This window comes from Emiliania huxleyi (assembly GCF_000372725.1).
Source record: "Emiliania huxleyi CCMP1516 chromosome Unknown EMIHUscaffold_1474, whole genome shotgun sequence".
Taxonomy (NCBI): Eukaryota; Haptophyta; order Isochrysidales; family Noelaerhabdaceae; genus Emiliania; species Emiliania huxleyi.
In genome coordinates this window covers 1-2,048 of record NW_005201119.1, presented here as the reverse complement: position 1 = coordinate 2,048, position 2,048 = coordinate 1, and the positions used below count along the sequence as shown (strand labels likewise).

Below are 2,048 nucleotides of genomic sequence, written 5' to 3'. Positions count from 1 at the left end.
ATCTGGCGGCGTCACGGACAGCCGCGCCGGCTCCCCTCAGGGCACGAGCCAACCCTGCGGGGACGGGGGGGGGTGGGGGGGTGGAAGGGTCAGAAGACAGGAGCCCCGAGGGGGGGGGGGGGTAAGCACGCGCCCTCCGGCTCCCTCCACGCGTCGCGGCATCAAGGGCGCACACCCCGGCGAAAGGTGGGGTCCAGGGGAGGGGCGGAGCCCCCTTCGGCAGAATGCGTGTGCGGCGGGAGTGCTCCTCACCTCGGAGTCCCCGACGTTGGCGACGGTGAGCTCGCCGCGGGTGAGGTTGAGGGCGACCAGGGTGACGGTGGAGCCCGCCGTGGTGACCTCGATCAGCTCCGAGTGCGCCCGCGCGAGGCAAGCCTCGCACGCGCCGCGCAGCGAGGAGGCGCACGCGTCGCCGTCGGCCGCCGCGATGAAATAATCTAGCAGGCGCTGCTCGCAGTACTTCGAGGCGGCGCTGCCGCCGTGGCCGTCGGCCACCATCGCGAGGACCACCTCGTCTCCCCCGAGTGCGACCCGCCTCGACCCGTAGCAGTCCTCACCCTTGAGGCTCCGCTGCGACTCGCCCACTTCGCACGCCCAGCTCGGGCCGGCGAGGCTCGCCCCATCCTCGAGGGAGGGGGTGCTGGGCGATGATGACTCGAGGGAGGTGCTCCGCGTCATGTCTGGGTCGCCGCCGCCCGTCTTCTCGGACACCATGACATCTAGAATCTGACTAACAGAACTGACTTTTGGGAGCTCGAGTGACTCCATGGCCATGCGCCGTTCATGGCTACCTCCCGAGATAGAAGACCGCCGGCGCACGACGCACATCGGGACAGTGCCGGCGGGACGATCGAGGGGCGACTCTCGCGGAGGCACGGCTGGCAACCGTGGCGCGGGGCTCGCCTTCAGATGTTCGTTCGGAAAGACCAGGATAGCTCTACGCGAGTACTGGCAAACTTCTAGCTGACACGCGCGCCCCGTCGAGCTGACGGCTGGCGCGCTGCGGTCGCACGCCCACCCAAGTCATATGCCATGGCGTGCGATCTAGATTCAGCCCACGCGCCTCTGCTCGCAACCACTCAGGCACTCACCCATTGAATTGTCAGTTTTGTCACTGCCGACTACCCGTGAGTGCGAGATAGGGCTGGCAGCTGGTCGCTAGCCTCTGAGGAGGGCGTCCATAGACACCTCACATGACCCCACACACGGTCTCGTCCATGCCTTGCGGCTGGTGGCGAGATTGCTAGAGGCGGAGCAAGCCTGCTCTAGTCTCACATGTAGACATGTGACTTCCTGTTCGTCTGTTGTGTTGTTGTGCCCTTGTTTGTGTCCTTTGGCACCTTGGAGTGCTGGGGGGGGCGACAGGAAGGATGTGGCCCGGAGTTATGTGTACGCCAACTCAGGGTGTGTGGCAGCCTGCTGGCTGTGTGTCTTGTGAGCTTGTTTGTGTCTGTGTGTTGCTCGTGCGTGTCGTCATCATCTGTCCCGCGTCCACCCATACCGCGCTGGTGTCCAGTCCGAGCCTGACTGTTCTTCACCTTTCTACCTAACCTAAGAAGACTGGTCACTAGTGAAGTATACATTTCTCCTGCGTGTGGATGACACAGGCGTGAACGGGCCGCAGAGAAGAGAGATCTTCTAAAAAAAAGCAGTCCAGTGTGAATCGTTTCGTTTTGTTTGCGAGAGAGATAGATTTTTAGCAATACCAAACATCTCTAACACTCTGTTGTTTTGTTTGTTTGAATCGTGCGGGCGGGGACGAATCGGGGCGGTACCGTTCTGGTGCATCCTTGCCTCCCTTCTTCGCTATCTATGGCGCAAAATACCAAACAACTCTAACACTCACACGTCATTTGGGGCCTGGAGCTGTTCACGCGCGCGCCCTCCGCCGTGGCGGTCTTGTGCATGTAGTGCCCCTCCCCTAGGGGTCAGAAGGCACCCCCCCCATGTTTGCTCTCGCTCACCGCTCTACGCTCACCTTTGGGCGAACGCCTGGGTGTCCCAATCTCGGCTGAATCCCTCCACCTCTGGGTACACATCAACCTGTC

The 2,048-nt window shown here is 62.5% G+C and overlaps 1 protein-coding gene across 1 annotated transcript; it reads right to left on the bottom strand.

Moving 5' to 3' along the window:
* Nucleotides 1-36: 36 nt before the first annotated feature.
* Nucleotides 37-714, bottom strand: EMIHUDRAFT_252850 (hypothetical protein; the record flags this gene model as incomplete). Its single annotated transcript, XM_005786978.1, has 2 exons — nucleotides 37-54; nucleotides 253-714. The coding sequence occupies 2 exons, from the start codon at nucleotides 712-714 to the stop codon at nucleotides 37-39; spliced, it is 480 nt and encodes a 159-aa protein (XP_005787035.1).
* Nucleotides 715-2,048: the final 1,334 nt, after the last annotated feature.